Genomic DNA, 14,742 nt, shown 5'->3' with positions numbered 1-14,742 from the left:
AAACGTTGAAAAAAAAAATTAAAAAAAAAAAAAAAAATAAAATAAAACCAGAGTAAAAAAGGTGCTCCCAGTCAAACCTGAGCTATATCTAATTACGTTTGTATTATAAATGGGTGTGAGAATGTAGAAGGGTGTGTGTCAGGACAGACATATCACAGACATGAATTTTTTGGGTATAACAGAAAGAAATGAGAAGTTTTTTTTCTCTCTCTCTCTCTTTTTTTTTTTTTTTTAATTGTGTTTCTCCTCCAGGATCAGTATCTGGATTGCATGTTTCATTTTCTCTATTTTTGCATGACTTCTGGATTTTCCTCAGACAGCCAAAGTATTCCATTGAAATGTTGCAAGCGTGTTGATAAAATTAAGACCCTCCCAGTGGCAGACTCACGACTGGTTTTCAAGGAGTATAATAGTTGCCAAGCTCTAAGAAATAGAAAACCATCAGGGCTTTCCTTTGCCTAAAGGACTTCATGGCTTTAAAGACACATGCTCCCAGTACATTAGAGACCTGTCTGAAATTCTGCTGGGCAACCACAGGAAGGCAACACAGAATGCGGCACAGCAGCTGGGCAGATGGAAGCTCAGTGCAGTGTGGAGGTTCAATTGAACCCTGCCCCCCAAAACAGCAAACCATCCTTCAATTCAAACATCTACACAGCAGCTGCATGCTTCATTTTCTCTTTGTTAAGGGGAAAACTACAACTTGAAGTCATCTGCCTATCTTTGAGAGAGAGTGTGCTCGCGCAGAAGCAGGGGAGAGGTAGAGGGAGAAAGAGAATCTCAAGCAGGCTCCAGGCTCATCAGGGAACCTGCAAGGGGCTCAGTCCCACAATCCAACCCTGGGATTGTGACTAGAGTCAAAATCAAGAGTTGGTCCCTAAACTGACTGAGCCACCCAGGCGTCCCTGATTTTTTAGTAAAAAGTAACCCCTGGGCTCCTGGGTGGCTCAGTCAGTTAAGTGTCTGCATTTGGCTCAGGTCATGATCTCACAGTTCGTGGGTTTGAGCCCCACGTCAGGCTCGGTGTGGTCAGTACAGAGTCCTCTTCAGAACCTCTGACTCCATCTCTCTCTGTCCCTCTCCTGCTTGCTCTCCGTCTCTCTCAAAATAAATAAACAAACAAAAAATCTAGAAAAAAACAAGTAACTCCTTTGCTGACCTAAAGTTTTGGAAAAGCCCATGTATCATATCTCTGCCTGATGGGGTGGGGGGCCTCTAAAGACCCACTCGGTGGATGGCAGCCTCCAAAACTGGACACAGGCTGAGAGGTTTGCTATTACACCACGTTCAAAACAGACCTAATTACAGGGCTATCACATAAACATGCGTACTCTCTTCTTTTTCTTTTTTTTTTATTTTTTTATTTAAAAAAAATTTTTTTTTTCAACGTTTATTTATTTTTGGGACAGAGAGAGACAGAGCATGAATGGGGGAGGGGCAGAGAGAGAGGGACACACAGAATCGGAAGCAGGCTCCAGGCTCTGAGCCATCAGCCCAGAGCCCGACGCGGGGCTCGAACTCACGGACCGCGAGATCGTGACCTGGCTGAAGTCGGACGCTTAACCGACTGCGCCACCCAGGCGCCCCTCTCTTCTTTTTCTAAACCCAAACTGAGATAAGACATACTCACTTGATGTTAAAGAAAACAAAATATATTTAATTTCCAAAGAAAAAAATGAGCTTACTTCGTCAGCTGTTTCAGGAGGTTCTTCAGGTAGATCAAGAACCTAAAGAAAATTAAGTATTACTAAGAAGAGTGTAAACATTTTGAAGAAAAAAAAAAAATCTCAGTGAGAAGAGTTCCTTTTAATATAGAGTTTAGACACATCTAAGCCTAATGGAATCTTTTATTTATTTTTAAAATTTTCTTTAATTATTTATTTATTTTGAGAGAGACGGAGAGTGAGCGAGCACACACACAGGCGGGGCAAGAGCAGAGGAAGAGAGACAGAATCCCAAGCAGGCTCTACACCATAAGCACAGAGCCCTATGTGGGGATTGAACTCAAACTGTGAGATCATGACCTGAGCTGAGACAAGAGTCTGACGCTTAACAGACTCTGCCACCCAGGCACCCCAATGAAATCTTTTAATATACATTTATAAAAATGTACCATATGAAAGGGCTCAATTAAACATTTTTGGTAAGCCATTCTGTGCTAAATACATGATAATAACAGGATGTGGGATGATAGCTACCAATCTATGCATATTTAAGAATCTCATTTTTATGATATTCCAAGCCACTACATAAAAATACACTATTTAAAGACACAGAGGATAAATATTAAGTTCAACAGACCCCAAAGTTATTTAGGTTCATACGTATACACATTTTAAACGTGTATCTTTCTTCACTGGCACTTCTAGGGGACTGGATAAGAAACATTCACTTTGGTTGTCTTCATGATTTACTGATGTTTCCTTATTTCTGTTTATTACAAAACCAGGTGTTCAGACCATTTTCTCTCGTTCAACAGGGTTACCAACAATTTCACCTTCAGGGACGCTTTTTGTTTTTTAATACCACAGACTCAGTTTTCTAGCATTGTATCTAGCCAACATTAACTGCATTTTATCAAATAAACCATTTACTTTCCTTTGGTATCAAAAGCCTGACAGTCAACCAAAATTAACCAACAACATGAGACGATTCATGTTATTAACAAAAAGCTAAGACTCCTGAAGTTTTAATTAGTCCATAAGATCTTTTTGAAATGCTAGAAATAGTTCAATGACTTGACTGCCACCCTCAGGCCCCATTATGGGGTTAAGAAACCTCAGACCAAGAGGCAACATATTAGAAACTATGTTCAGGGAACATATGGCCTCCCAGCATCCCTTAAGAGTCAGGGCAAAGAGATTTATTTCCAACCTTTGCCAGATCCAAATGAGGGTCAACTTAAGGATTAAAAATTTGAAAGAACAGAAGTAATAATGAACCTCAGCACTGTTCCAAAATGAATGGTTGCTAACCCATTCCCTGGAAGGGCTACTGAGAAAAATATTACCCACGTTAATAATATTAGCCACTCGGGGGCTTGGGTGGCTCAATTGGTAGAGCATGCAACTCTTGATCTAGGGGTTATGGGTTCAAGCCCCATGCTGGGTGCAGAGATTGCTTAAAAATAAAATATTAAAAAAAATTTTTTTAATAAAAAAATAATAATATTAGCCTCTCACTAAATATGGGTTAATCATGTCTTAGTTACCTGTAGGAATATTTCCCTTAGTAAACATTTTTCATTTCTACATAATAAAATTACTTCCTCAAAAGAACGGAGTATTTTGTAAATCTGTCATTTATCTTCATAGCTTCCTTCTAAGTGTGGTTCAGAACATTAATATTAGTATCAAATAGCAAAGTGGTTTTTAATGAAGCTGATCCCTTTATAAGGTAGTGGGAAGACACCATCTGGATTAAAAGCCAGTCCTAATCTTCACTCAGTATACCACCTCGCCCAGAGAACCATATTCCTACTGCACACTGATACAATTACATGAGTAGGCATTCAGTAATGAACCTCCTTCTGCGTGGGCTGTTCAGCAGATGGTGAAATTTTGGTTAGAGGCTTAGGCAAGTTCCGTCTCTTTGCTGCTTCTCTGCTGTTTGATGTTTCAAAAGATGTCTGACTCCCATTTTCAAGCACCAACTCTTCATCACCCTGGTCAAAAACAACAGACAATTTCTAAATAGTCTCTAGTATAAACTTCATTCAATTCACAGTGGCTCTTTCTTTTACCCTGACGGCATTTCAGTAAAAAATGACATTTCAGTTAAAAAAAACAAAACAAAACAAAACTCAACTCAGGGGTGCCTGGGTGGCTCAGTCGGTTGGGTGTCCCTTCGGCTCAGGTCACAATCTCGCAGTCTGTGAGTTCGAGCCCCATGTCAGGCTCTGCGCTGACAGCTCAGAGCCTGGAGCCTGTTTTGGATTCTGTGTCTCCCTCTCTCTGCCCCTCCCCAACTCACACTCTGTCACTCTCTCTCAAAAATAAAATAAAAACATAAAAATAATTTTTTTTAATTAAAAAAAATTTAGTAAAAAATACTGGCTGGTTCTATTGGCAGAGCATGCAACTCTTAATCTCAGAGTCGTGAGTTCAAGCCTCTCGTTGGGTGTGGAGTCTACTTAAAAAAAAAAAAAAAAAAAAAAAGAACTTAGTCAATATTAGGTCCAGAAATTTAAAGCATTATTTCCTTGGAGAAGAAAACATAGAGCTTAACATCCTGTAGAAACTACTCTTACCCAGCCCTAGGGCTCTCTCTGATAGACACAAGGCTGAGAGGCATCTTTCCATTTTAATTGATCCCCACAGTTTTTAGTAGGGTGGAAGAAATAAGAAAACCTGAATGATATCCTTTTCTCCTTTCATTAAAGGATGCAAGACAGTGCAAGGGATTATGCTTTAAAAAGCTGTGAAAAGAGAATAGGTATGTAAAAACATGTCTGTGTATGTAACCATGAAATACTTCCATAGTTGAACATGGCCGAAGTATCCTGTTACATATATTTTAGTTCTCAGATTCAAACTCTGATCTTCCTTTTGAATTAATCACTTTAGAAAGCAAAGGAATTTATTCCAGAAACCATATTACTTTTTATTAATATTATCCATTAAAACTTTTTCCTCAGCAAGATAATTAACTTAAATGTCAAATTCTCAGATACATACTTACTAGTTCAAAAATACCCTTTTCTACATCCACTGACTTGTAAAAGTTCTCTTTATCAGACTAAAATGGCCACCATTTTGGTGGGCTGTTTTATTCCTTTATCCTAAGAAAACCTGGTGGAAGGGGAGGGGCAATGGGAGCCAAGAGATCTAGATGCTCAATAGTTAACTGGCCAAACAGGCTGACTGCAAAGTACCAGGCTCCATCAGCTGCCGCCTACGCTTTCTCTCAGCAATTAACATTCTGATTCTCACATTTTTTTTTTAAGTTTATTTATTATTGAGAGAGAGAGAGAGAAAACCAGTGGGGAAGGGGCAGAGAGAGGGGAACAAAGGCCCAGAGAGCCAGATGCGGGGCTCAAACTCACAAACTGTGAGATCATGACTTGAGCCGAAGTCGGCTTAACTGACTGAACCACCCAGGTGCCCCCTGATTCTCACATTCTTGATAGTCCTAAGAGCCTTAAGTCATAACAATGCCAGTGGTCTGCTTGGTCCCTGACTTCTTGTTGTCCCCACTAATTAGGTTAAAATATATGCTACTAGTGTCATGAAGACATAGCCTGAAAGCAAGGGGCAGAATGACTAATTCACTTTGTGACCATTTGAGAAAAAGGTGTGGCCAGCTAAAGTCAGGCTTCTGAACAGAAGACAAACTCATCTCCGAAGTGACATCACTCCACAGAGCAGGCACATTTCATGCTGCACATCTTTCGCATTAATTTCATTACCCACCCTTGATGCATATTTACCATTATGAAATGGATAACAACGGAGTCTAGCTTCACAGTAAGAATCCTGTTAACCTTTACTGGATCATTTTATTTATAGGATAGTAAAAGATGCAATATAAATAGAAAGCAAAAAAACCCAAAAAGTCTTTGGGACAGAAATGATCTTACACATAAAATCTCTGACTAGTTACTCTCAAACTTAATTTTTTTTTTTTTTTAGGTAGGCTCCAGGTCCAACATGGGGGAGCTTGAACTTGTGGCCCTGAGATTAAGAGTTGCATGGTCTACCAACTGAGCCAGGCAGCCACCCCTAAAACTTAATTCCTTTATGAATATCGTTTTCCCTCTGTAAAAAAACTTTGAGCTGAAAACTACCATTAGCAAATGACAAAAGTTCATACTCAATGCCAAAGGAAAAAAGAGTCAAAGGTTAATTTGGCTTTATAGAAACAGAGCGAAACATAATGAGTATAATGTGAGCTTGTCATACCTTGGAGATCTTAAGGAAAGATCTGAATTTCCTCATATAAAATATGGTGATTGGTCAACAGTTTTCTCAAAGACAACTTTATGTTAGAGCTTCTCAAACATCTAGGTTATATGCTCTTTGGGCACCAAAAGCACTTAAGCCTTCAACACACAAATATGCTCTATGTACAATCATTAGCAATAAAGATTCCTAAAAACCAGACCAGTTTAACATCATTCGAAATTTTAAAAACCCAAATATGTAATATGCTTGTACATTATATGTACTTATACATTATATGTCATATACATATATTGCATGTATGTATGTAGTAGCAGAATTCAAAATATAAAGTGAGACTATTTTCTAACCCCAAGTTTATGACCATTGCTTAATTTCCAAGTTTCACCCGTCATCTGATAAAAGCGCTCTTCCAGTTTTCTCAATTTCATCTCCTGGTGAGGTTTTAGAACATTCTCTATGTATCTGCTGACCTATTAAAAAAAATAATAAATGAGGTGTTATTACCATAACATTCCAAAGATCTTCCATGGTCTATAGAGTTGGAAATAAGAAACAGGTTAACAAATTGTGTTTTCTGTCACACTAAATTTTGTCAAAAAAGCAGCATCCTCCTTTTACATCACTCTCTAAAAATCTGCATATATACCTAAAGCAGATAAAAACAAATGTTCTATGCTTATGCTTATTTGGCAGTTGGCCTCTAGATATTCTAATGTGTTCTCAATCCAACAAAAACTTACTACGAGCTAGGGATACAAAGATGCATAGGATGTGATGCTTGGCTTCTAGGAGCTTAAAGTCAAAGCCATTTGTTCAAGGCACAATGCCCAAAGCAAGAAGTCACTTGGAAAAGTGTTAATGAACAGCTTAATCATAGTAAAGTAGAAAATATTTTTGGGCTTAAAAGAAATGGAGATTCTGGTGGGGTTTTTTTGTTTTTATTTTTATAAGTTTATTTATTTACTTTTTGGGAGGGAGGGGCAGATAGAGAGGGAGACAGAATCCCAAGCAGGCTTGCACTGTCAGCGCAGAGACCAACGTGGGGCTTGAACTCACAAACTTCAAAATCATGACCTGAGCTGAAGTCAAGAGTTGGACGCTCAACCAAGTGAGCCACCCAGGCACGCCAGAAAAAGAATATTGTGAACAACTGTAAACCAACAATTCAGAAAACCAAGATGAAGTTGACAAACTCCTAGAAACATACAAATTGCCTAAACTGACTCAAGAATTAGGAAATCTCAACATACCTAACAAGATATTGAATCAGTAATTAAAAGCCTCCCAGTAAAGTAAAGTAGATTCACAGGTGAATTCTATCAAATCTTTAAACATTTTTTAATGTTTATCTATTTTTGAGAGAGAGAGAACGTGCGCATGTGTGTGTACACAAGTGGAGGAGGGGCAGAGAGAGGGAGAGACACAGAATCTGAAGCAGGTGCCAGGCTCTGAGCTGTCAGCTCACTCAAGGCCCGAACCCACGAACTTCAAGATCATAGCCTGAGCAGAAGTGGGATGCTCAACCAACCGGGCTACCCAGGTGCTCTTCTATCAAACCTTTAAAGAAGAGTTAACACTGTCTTGTTGACACTCCAAAAAATAAAAGTAAGAACAGTTCCTAATTAATTACATGAGGTCAACATCATCCTGATACCAAAGCCAGGCAAAGACACTACAAGACTAGTACAAACCAGTATCTCTTATGTAGATGCAAAAATCCTCAACGAAATTCTAGCAAACTGAATCCAAAAACATACTGAAAGGATTATATACCGGCTATGTGTGATTCATCCCAAGAATGCAAGACGTTTCAACATAAGAAAATCAATCAGTGTAATACATATCAATAAACAAAGGGGAAAAAAATACATGATCATCTCAATTGATAAGGAAAAAACATTTGACAAAACTCAACACTCTTTATGATAAAAATACTCAGAAACTAGGAATAGGAAGGAACTTGCTCAACATAACGAGTAGCTAGAAAAAACCCGTAGCTAACATCACATTCAGTGGTGAAAGACTAAAAGCTTTCTAAGACCAGGAACAACACAAGGATACTGGCTTTCACCACTACTATTCAACACCATTCAGAAGTTTTAGCTAGAGCAATAGGCAAGAAAAATAAACAAACACCATTTTGGAAAGGAGGAAGTAAAACTATCCCTATTGTCAGATGACATGATCTTATATAGGCATATATTAGAGATATTGAAGGTCAGTTTGCAATAAAGTAAATATCACAATAAAGCAAGTCAAATTAATTTTCTGGTTTCCCAGTGCATATAAAAGTTATGTTTAGGGATGCCTGGGTGGCTCAGTCAGTTAAGTGTCCAACTCTTGGTTTCGGCTCAGGTCATGATCTCATGGTTTGTGGGTTCGAGCCCCAAATCAGGCTCTGTGCTGACAGTGTAGAGCCTGCTTGGGATTCTCTCTCTTCCCCTCTCTCTCTGCCCCTCCCCTGCTGTTTCTCTCTCTTTCCTTGTCTCTGCTCCTCCCCCACTTGTGCTTTCTCTCTCAAAATAAATAAACTTAAAAAAAGTTATGTTTGTACTATACTGTAGTCTACTAAGTGTGCAATAGCATTAGGTCTACAAAAAAGTACACGACTTAATTAAAAAATACTTTCTTGTTAAAAAATGCTAACCATTATCTGAACTTTCATTGAGTTGCAATCACTGATCACAGATTACCATAAAAAATATAATAATAAAACATTTGAAATATTGCGACAATTACCAAAATATAACACAGAGACACGAAGTGAGCAAATGCTGTTAGAAAAAAATGGCACCAATAGACTTGCTCAATGTAGGGTTGCCATAGACATTCAATATGTAAAAAAACAAACAAACAAACAAAAAAAAACCTGTATCTGCAAAGCACAATAAAATGAAGTACAATAAAATAAGGTTTGCCTTAATAGAAAATCCAAAGAATCCATGCACAGCAATCACTAGAGCTAATAAATAATAAACAAAGTGCAGGGTACAAGATCAACACAGAAAAACCATTTGTATTTCTATAATTTGTATAATTTGTATAATTTCTATACACTAGCAATGAAAAGTCAAAAAAGGAAATTAAAACCACAATTACATTTAAAACAGCATCCAAAATAAAATACGTAGAAATAAATTTAGCCAAAAGGGTAACTATGTACACTGAAACCTATAAAATATTGTTGGAAGAAATTAAAGATATAAATAAGTGGAAAGACATTACAGGCTTATGGTTGAAAGTTTTAATATCATTAAGATGTCAACACGAAGCAAAGCAAGGAAGACTTAATATAAAATGTCAAAACTCCCCAAAGCAATCTATGGATTTTGATGTAATCCTTCTCAAAAATCACAAAGGCCTTTTTTACAGAAATGGAAAAGCCAACTCAAATTTATTTGAAAGTGTAAAGAGCCCCAAATAGCCAAAACAATATTAAAAAAGAAACTGAATCCCCACCTCACACTATATACAAAAATATATACACACTATATACTCAAAGTGGATTAGTAACCTAAATATAAAAGCTACAACTATACAACTCTTTTTTTTTTCTTTTTACAACTATATAACTCTTGAAAGAAAATATATAGTGGTAAATCATCATGGCTTTCAATTTGGCAATGGATTCTTAGAGGGACAATGGATTTGGCAATGGACACCAAAAGCATGAGCAACAAAAGAAATAACTGGATTTCATCAAAACTTTTGTGCATCAATGGACAATATCAAAATAATGAAGAGAACCCACACAATTGGAGAAAATACTTGGAAATTATGTATCTGATAAGAGTCTAGTATCCAGAATACATAAAGAACTCTCATTAAAAAAAAAAAAAAAAAGACAACACAACCCAAAAATGGGCAAAGAACTTGAACAGACATTTCTGCAGAGAAGACATAAGAATAGACATTCTCCAGCAAGCATATGAAAAGACATTCAACATTATTAGTCATTAGGGAAATGCAAATCAAAACCACAATGTGATACCACTTCATGCTCATCACAATGAGAATTTATTGTTTTGAGAGAGAGAGTACATGGGAGGGGCAGAGAAAGAGGCAGAGAGAGAAAATCCCAGGCAGGGACACAGGGCTTGAACTCACGAACCTCAAGATCTGAGCCAAAATCAAGAGTCAGACACCTAACCAACTGAGCCACCCAGGCGCCACTACAATGAATATTTAAAAGGAGGTGGGGGTGGGAAAATATATGTCCGTGAGGAAATGGAGAAATTGGGACCCTCAGAAATTGGTGAGAATATAAAATGGAATAGCTGGTGTAGAGAACAGTTTGGTGGTTCCTCAAAAAGGTAAACACAGAATTACCAGATGACCCAGCAATTCCACTCCTATATATATATATGCCCAAAAGAACTGAAAACAGGTACTCAAAGAATTGTGTCCAAATATTCATAGCAGCACTATTCACAACAGCCCAAAGGTGGAGACAACCTAAATGTGCATCAGCAAATGAACTGATAAACAAGTTTTTTTCTTTTAATTTTTTTTTTAACATTTATTTATTTTTGAGACAGAGAGAGACAGAGCATGAACGGGGGAGGGTCAGAGAGAGGGAGACACAGAATCGGAAACAGGCTCCAGGCTCTGAGCTGTCAGCACAGAGCCCAACGCGGGGCTCGAACTCAAGGACCGCGAGATCACGACCTGAGCCGAAGTCGGCCGCTTAACCGACTGAGCCACCCAGGCGCCCCTGATAAACAAGTTTTGATACATCCATACAATGAAATATTATTTACCTGCAAAAAAGGAATGAGGTACTGATACATGTATATGGATGAACCCCAGAAAACATTATTCTAAGTGAAAGAAGGCAAACACAAAAGGTCACATATTATGTGATTCCACTCAAATGAAATATCCAGAATACATAAATCCATATGAACAGAAAGCAGACCTAGTTGCCAAAGGACAGGAGTGGGAATGGAGAAGTGACTATTTAATAGGTACGGGGTCTTGTTTTGGGGTAAAGAAAATGTTTTGGAACTAGAGAGAGGTAGTGATTGCATAACACTGCAAATGTTCTAAATGCCACTGAATTGTACATTTTAAATTGGTTAATTTTTTTTAATTGGTTAATTTTAAGTCATGTGAATTTGACCTCAATAATTAAAAAATCTGAGCACATGGGGCACCTGGGTGGCTTAGTCAGTTAAGCATCTGATTCTTGATTTCAGCTGAAGTCATGATCTTACAGTTCGTGAGTTTGACCCCCAGTCAGGCTCTGCACTGAGAACACAGAGCCTGTTTGGGATTACCTCTCTCCTCTCTCTCTGCACCCTGCCCCCCACTCTCACATGTGAGCATGTTCTCTCTCTCTTTCAAAATAAATAAACTTAAAAAAAAAGTCCAAGCACAAATGCAGAAAGCAACAGACCTCGATTTTAAATGCCCCAAGATGTTCTGTATTCTCTTTATATATACTCTCTAAAAATTATGCTTTACCTTTTCACCCTGTGCCTCTTGTTGTTTTTTCCTGACAAGTTTTTGCCTTTTTTCATTCTTCTCTTCTTCTTCTAAGACATCAAAACATAAAAATGCTTTTTAATTCCCAAATATTGTAAGTTGAATGCTGTTTTCTCTGAAAGTAGTCTGTAGATAACATTTTGGGAGAGACAAGCCTTCAAAAAACAGACTGTGTTTTTCAAACGATGAAAATGAGGTACATGCAGACAGTTCAAACAAAGAAATCCACAAGTAAAATCTGTAAGAAACGGTCTGTTCTGAAACAAAAATTCTCTAACATTCAATAATATCATATGTCATAGTTTTGGTGAGGAGGCTTCAAGAATGATTATATTGGATTTTTCATGCTAGGGCTTCAGCAGCTCCAAGACATGGCATGAAAGCCCATTTCTGCACATGAAGTGGAGAATGCTGCCCTGTAGGCATGTGTGCCATTTGGTCACCCTTGACATGACAGTAAAAGCATCATACCTGGGCGCCTGGTTAACTCAGTCAGTGGAGTGTGCAACTCTTTTTTTTTTTTTTTTAATGTTTAGTTATTTTTGAATGAAAGAGAGACAAGAGTGTGAGCAGGGGAGGGGCAGAGAGAGAGGGGGACACAGAATCTGAAGCAGGCTCCAGGCTCTGAGCTCTCAGCAGAGCCCGATGTGGGGCTCGAACTCACAAACTGCGAGATCATGACCTGAGCTGAAGTTGGATGCTAAACCAACTGAGCCACCCAGGCGCCCCATGTGTGACTCTTGATCTCGGGGTTGTGAGTTTGAACCCCACATTAGGTATACAGATTACTTAAAAATAAAGTCTTTTAAAAATAAATAAAGGGGCACCTGGCTGGCTCAGTGGGTAGAGCATCTGACTTCATCCCAGGGTCATGAGTTCAAGCCCCATATTGGGCATGGAGCCTACTTTAAAAAAAAAAAAAAAACACACGGGGCACTTGGGTGGCTCAGTGGGTTGAGCCTCTGACTCTTGGTTTCGGCTCAGGTGATCCCACAGTTCGTGGATTTGAGCCCCAAGTCAGGCTTTGCACTGATGGTGTGGAGCCTACTTGTGATTCCTTCTCTCCCTCTCTCTCTACGTCTCCCCCACTCTCTCTCTCTCAAAAAAAAAAAAAAAAAAGCTTTAAAAAAAATTCATACACACATAAGCAACATGCCTTGCTTCCTTGCTTGGAAACTCCCATGACTGAACCAATATTAGGTTATTAGCCACTGAATGGCAAGAGAAAGAATATTTGCTGTTGTATAACCTTTTTTATTCTAGGTACACTAAGTTTCATTTGAATTAATTTCATTTAACTGTATTCCCTTGAGGAATTAGACATCTTTTTGGAAAATACATCCTTTAACCTGCCTGGCTCCTTAAATAGGAGTGTTCCTTTCTGTCAACAACTTTCTCTCCTGGCAATAAATATATCCTCAAGTTTATTAAGGAAAGATTAGGGCAGCAAAGCACATAGGAAAGCAGAAGGTCTAGTCTGGCCACTAACTTGCTATGTGATGAGTTAGACTTAGTGATCTTAAGACTCCCCTTCTGACTCTGAATCAAAGAATATAGTTTCTAAATAAGTCAATAGCAGGTGATTAAGGGGCTTTAATCCCTTTTTTCTTTTTAAGTAGGCTCCACACCCAGCATGGGACTTGAACTCATGACCCTGAGATCAAGAGTCACATGCTCTACTGACTGAGCCAAATAGGTTCCCCAAAGGTCTTTAATCCTTAAAGCCACTGAGAACTGACTGCTTCTGAACTTGTGATACACTTCATCATGCAAATCTTTACAAAACATGGAGGATTAAAGTTTTGGATGAATCTGAAGTCTGGTATCTCAATATCTGATGACACTAGGGAAGATACAAAGCGTATAAATATGCGGATTTTTTACTCATTTAAAGGAAATCTGACAATAATTAAGCACTTTACATAGTCTTAATTACTTCTTAAATAGTTTTAGCCTTCAGTGATGACTATGTCTCAAAATCATTAATCCGTAAATGTACCAGAATGATGTACACTCCAACGATAAAAAGGTACAATTTAAACTACAAAAACTATGTCAAATACACGTTTCCCTTATTTATAAAATATAGAATATTTGACCATTTAATGCCTGCAGCAAATATCCTCCTGATGTTAAATGCACTTAACACGAAATTTCCAAGAGAAGTTACAATGCTCTTATTTAATTTTCCAATGGATAATTTGAAGTATAAGACATCAAATAATTACCAAAAGAAGAAAAGAATTTCAAAAATCTATGATTGAGAGACCCTAAAACATCTAGATTGCCTTTTATGTTTGGGTTGAACAGTATAACCTTTTAGGATTATGGTTATATTCATGGTTAATTTGGAAAGGCTATAAATTAAGCACTGCTTATTTTCCTGTCATTTATTTACATTTAAATAAGTAGCAAAATGAAACACAATGTACCAAAATCACTATTGGCAAGCTTCTTTGTAAAAGGATGTAAAAATTTAGGCTTTAGTTTTAGGATTCATCTTTTCTGAAGTGAACTACAATATTGTTTTAAAAGGCTTCTAACACTTTTAACATTGTCAAAGGCTTTGACAAATTTTTACTTACCAAAATTACAGTAAAATTTTTTGCTTATCAAACATAAAATAAGAACAAGCATGGTTTCCTAAAATTAAGAGTAAGCACTTAACTCTATAGGTAAGTATGTAAACAAAAACTGCCAAAGTGAAAGGAAAAATAAATTAGGTTGAAAAGCCTCTACAGATTAACGGTAGAAAACATGACCATTTGTTGAATAGTTTATAAACTGAAAACATAAACCTCAAAGAACAATGAAACTGCACAACTTAAAATCAGAGAATTTGCAATGTATCAATATAGAAATGCTATCATTTCAAATGTGTATACAAGGATAATGTACAATTTCCCATAAAAATGTTGGGATTTATAGTCCATTAAAAATCAAGACTAAAGTAATGATCAGCTGAAATTATATGTCACAAATTAACAGTAAATGGTTCTAATTATGCAAAATCCTAGAATAAATAAATAAATAAAATACTCTAAAGAGTAGAAAATTATAAAAGGGTAGCATAAACAATAAACTTACCTTTCAGATACACTTGGGAAGATTTAAATGAATTAAGCCATGAGGTAGTCACAGAAATAATTAAAGTAAGAAGAGCAAGTAGTAAGAAAATCCGGCCACACAGCAAAATTAGATCTTTAACTCCTTAAAAAAGTAAGAAAAAAAAAGAATAATAATTAAAGTTCAAAATATTTTCCTTTTTAAAAATTTTAATTTATATTTATATTAAAATTAAAATTTTAAATTGAATTTATATTATTTTTTAAAATTTATATCCAAGTTAGTT

The 14,742-nt window shown here is 37.1% G+C and overlaps 1 protein-coding gene across 4 annotated transcripts in view; it reads right to left on the bottom strand.

The window, feature by feature from the left end:
• UBXN8 (UBX domain protein 8) overlaps positions 1-14,742 on the bottom strand; it is a 28,428-nt gene that overhangs the window by 5,730 nt on the left and 7,956 nt on the right. Inside the window, exons 2-6 of one of the 4 annotated variants that reach the window (XM_030312298.2) lie at positions 14,478-14,600; positions 11,370-11,440; positions 6,251-6,373; positions 3,524-3,664; positions 1,686-1,727 (exon numbers count right to left, since the gene is read on the bottom strand). In XM_030312298.2, coding sequence (XP_030168158.1) covers positions 1,686-1,727; positions 3,524-3,664; positions 6,251-6,373; positions 11,370-11,440; positions 14,478-14,600 — 500 coding nt within the window. The remainder of the gene's footprint in view (positions 1-1,685; positions 1,728-3,523; positions 3,665-6,250; positions 6,374-11,369; positions 11,441-14,477; positions 14,601-14,742) is intronic. The other 3 variants (XM_030312302.2, XM_030312300.1, XM_030312299.1) reach the window with 3 other exon arrangements.

This window comes from Lynx canadensis, chromosome B1, assembly GCF_007474595.2.
Source record: "Lynx canadensis isolate LIC74 chromosome B1, mLynCan4.pri.v2, whole genome shotgun sequence".
Taxonomy (NCBI): domain Eukaryota; kingdom Metazoa; phylum Chordata; class Mammalia; order Carnivora; family Felidae; genus Lynx; species Lynx canadensis.
The sequence above is the reverse complement of the archived record's forward strand: the minus strand, read 5'-3'. Positions and strand labels throughout refer to the sequence as shown.